General features: G+C 36.5%; 1 protein-coding gene across 1 annotated transcript in view; it reads left to right on the top strand.

Annotated features, from left to right (window-relative positions):
* The window catches only part of LOC108779182 (uncharacterized protein K02A2.6-like), a 12,392-nt gene extending 9,257 nt beyond the window's left edge, over positions 1 to 3,135 (top strand). Inside the window, exon 2 of the mRNA XM_018546548.1 lies at positions 205 to 3,135. Coding sequence (XP_018402050.1) covers positions 205 to 3,135 — 2,931 coding nt within the window. The remainder of the gene's footprint in view (positions 1 to 204) is intronic.
* Positions 3,136 to 3,303: the final 168 nt, after the last annotated feature.

Here is a 3,303-nt window from a genome sequence, read left to right as displayed (position 1 = left end):
ATCAGCGATATGATTGCATGAATACGACAAAATCACCAAATCAAGATTTCGTTTCACTTGCAGCGCTAGTAAACAAACGTTGCGAGGAATTCAAAATTTCTACAATTACTGCCGATCAATTTAAATGCCTTATTTTTGTATGTGCTTTAAGATCGTCTGCGGAAGCCGATATACGAACAAAACTTCTCAACTTAATCGATAAAGTCAGATACACTTACAATTGACGATCTTACAAGAGAATGTCAGCGATTAATCAATCTCAAGCATGACACATCAGTGATTCAAAACCAAAAATCGACAGAGTCCAATGCCGTAGCGATTGTCAAAACTGATAAACAACGTAAACCGCAGGTGACAAACTCAAATAAATCAAGGAATCTGCAAGGTAAGAAACAAATCAAAAATTCTTTACCTAACAAAGATTCAACACCTTCAACACCGTGTTGGTTTTGCGGACAATTGCATTATTCTAAGTTTTGTACTTTCAAAAATCATAAATGTCAAAAATGTAATACTGTCGGTCACAAAGACGGATATTGCGCTTCAACTCAGAGAGTCAAAACGAAAACAAATAACGAAACGGCAAATCAAAACGTCAAGACGATTAAGGTCAATCAAGTAAATTCAAATCTTACTCGCAAATTTGTGAATATTTCGATAAATAATCAACCAATTAAACTTCAACTTGATACGGGATCAGATATTACCATTATATCAGAAAAGATTTGGTCTTTGTTGGGAAAGCCTACAGGTTGTTCAACGTCTCATGTTGCACGTGACGCGTCGGGAAATCAGATCAATTTCAATCAAGAAATTTATTGTGAAGTAACCTTGAACGGAGTTATCAAACAACTACGATGTTTCGTAACAGCAAATTCGGATCTCAACATCATGGGTCTCGATTGGATCGCAGCTTTCGATTTATGGCAATGCAGTCTCAATAGCTTCTGTTCCAAGATCCATTCTCAAGCAGATTCGACGCACTTTGATATATCCTTCATTAAAGAAAATTTTAAAGAGGTTTTTTCCTCTCAATTAGGTCGTTGCACAAAGACTAAAGTCAAACTGAATTTAAAAAATAATTCAAAACCTATTTTCAGACCTAAGAGACCGGTTGCTTACGCAATTTTACCTTTAGTCGACGCAGAGCTTACAAGACTGGAACAAAATGGAATCATTTCACCAATCAAGTATTCAGACTGGGCAACTCCAATAGTTGTAGTAAGAAAAAAAAATGGAAAGATTAGGATCTGTCCGGATTTCTCAACTGGACTTAACGAATCATTGGAACCTAATCGTTATCCACTTCCATTACCAGATGAAATATTTTCGCAACTGTCAAACTGTAAGTATTTCAGCCAGCTAGATTTGTCAGACGCATTTCTTCAAATTGAAATAGAGGAGCAATCAAGGCATCTTCTAACAATCAATACTCACAGAGGTTTATACGTTTATAATCGTTTACCTTTCGGAGTCACCATAGCTCCAGGTGAATTTCAATCAATCATGGATTCAATGATATCTGGACTAGAAAACGTTTTTGCTTATATTGATGATATTGTTGTGGGTGGAGCTACAGTTCAAGAGCATAATCAAAACTTAACTTATTTATTAGAGCGAATAAAGGATTATGGTCTACATCTGCAAATAGAGAAATGTTGTTTCTTTACTACACAGATCAATTATCTGGGTTATGTCATCGATGGACAAGGATTACATCCAGATCCTACAAAAGTCGAAGCAATTAAAAACATGCCTGAACCACATAATTTAACTACATTACGTTCGTTTTTAGGAGTAATCAATTATTATGCACGTTTCATTTCAAATATGCACATTCTTAGACGTCCTTTGGATAATCTTTTAAAAAAGGATTCTAAATGGAACTGGTCTCCAAAATGTCAAGAATCTTTTAATCAATTTAAGAGAATTCTTTCTTCAAAGCTCTTATTAACTCACTACAATCCTCAGAATGAGATTATTGTAGCAGCAGATGCTTCAAATGAAGGATTAGGAGCATGCATTCTTCATAGATTTCCAGATCATTCGATCAAGGTAATCAGTCACGCCTCAAGGAGTCTCACAGAAGCAGAACGTAAATACAGTCAAATTGAAAAAGAGGCATTAGCAATCATTTTCGCAGTCACGAAATTTCATAGAATGATTTTCGGAAGACAATTCATCCTTCAAACGGATCACAAACCATTACTTCAAATATTTGGTAACAAAAAAGGAATTCCGTCGCATACAGCCAACCGTCTTCAACGATGGGCACTTCAATTATTATCTTACGATTTTAAAATCGAATACATCAAGACGACAGAATTTGGACATGCGGATGTTTTATCAAGACTAATCAGTCATCAACAACGTCCTGAAGAGGATTTTGTAATCGCTTCTGTCAAAATGGAAACAGATTTATTCTCAGTCCTCAATGAATCACTTCAGTCCTTTCCAATCACATTTCAACAAATCAAGGAAGCAACTAAAGAGGATGACATCATACAAAAAGTTATCAACTTTACTTCGAATTCATGGCCTCAGAATGTAGATGATTCGGATTTACAACCATTTTTCCGCCGTCGAAACTCACTAACCGTCATTCAGGAATGTCTTCTTTTCAACGACAGAGTTGTAATTCCTCAACAATTCCATCAACAAATTCTCAAACAATTGCATAAGGGTCATCCTGGAATGGAGCGAATGAAAATCATAGCACGTTCGTACGTATATTGGCCAAGGATAGATCAGCAAATAGAAGAATTTGTCAGAAATTGCAGAAATTGCGCACTCGCTGCGAAATCACCTATCAAGGTACCATTATCAAGCTGGTCTCTTCCTGAAAAACCATGGCAAAGAGTTCACATAGATTTCGCAGGACCGTTAAATGGAGAATATTATTTTGTTTTGGTCGATGCCTTTTCAAAATGGCCTGAAATAGTTCCAACGCAAACAATCACAGCTCAGCGAACTATTGATATTCTCCAAGAAATTTTTGCAAGATTTGGTGTCCCTGAAAGTTTAGTTTCAGATAATGGAACTCAGTTCACTTCAGAAAAGTTTCAAAACTTTTGTCTTTTACAGGGAATCAATCATCTGCATACTCCACCGTTTCATCCAAGTTCTAATGGATAAGCAGAACGTTTCGTAGATACATTCAAACGGGCACTTTCAAAATGCGAGACAGAGGGAAAAGAAGTCAAGGAACATCTCTGCACTTTTTTGCAGTATTACAGGTCAACTCCAAATCCTAATGTTCCGAATCAAGTTTCTCCCGCGGAAGCCTTGCTTGGAAGACCAATG

Source organism: Cyphomyrmex costatus, unplaced genomic scaffold, assembly GCF_001594065.2.
Source record: "Cyphomyrmex costatus isolate MS0001 unplaced genomic scaffold, Ccosl1.0 scaffold563, whole genome shotgun sequence".
NCBI lineage: Eukaryota > Metazoa > Arthropoda > Insecta > Hymenoptera > Formicidae > Cyphomyrmex > Cyphomyrmex costatus.
Note: the sequence above shows the minus strand (reverse complement) of the source record. Positions and strands in the feature narration are given on the sequence as shown.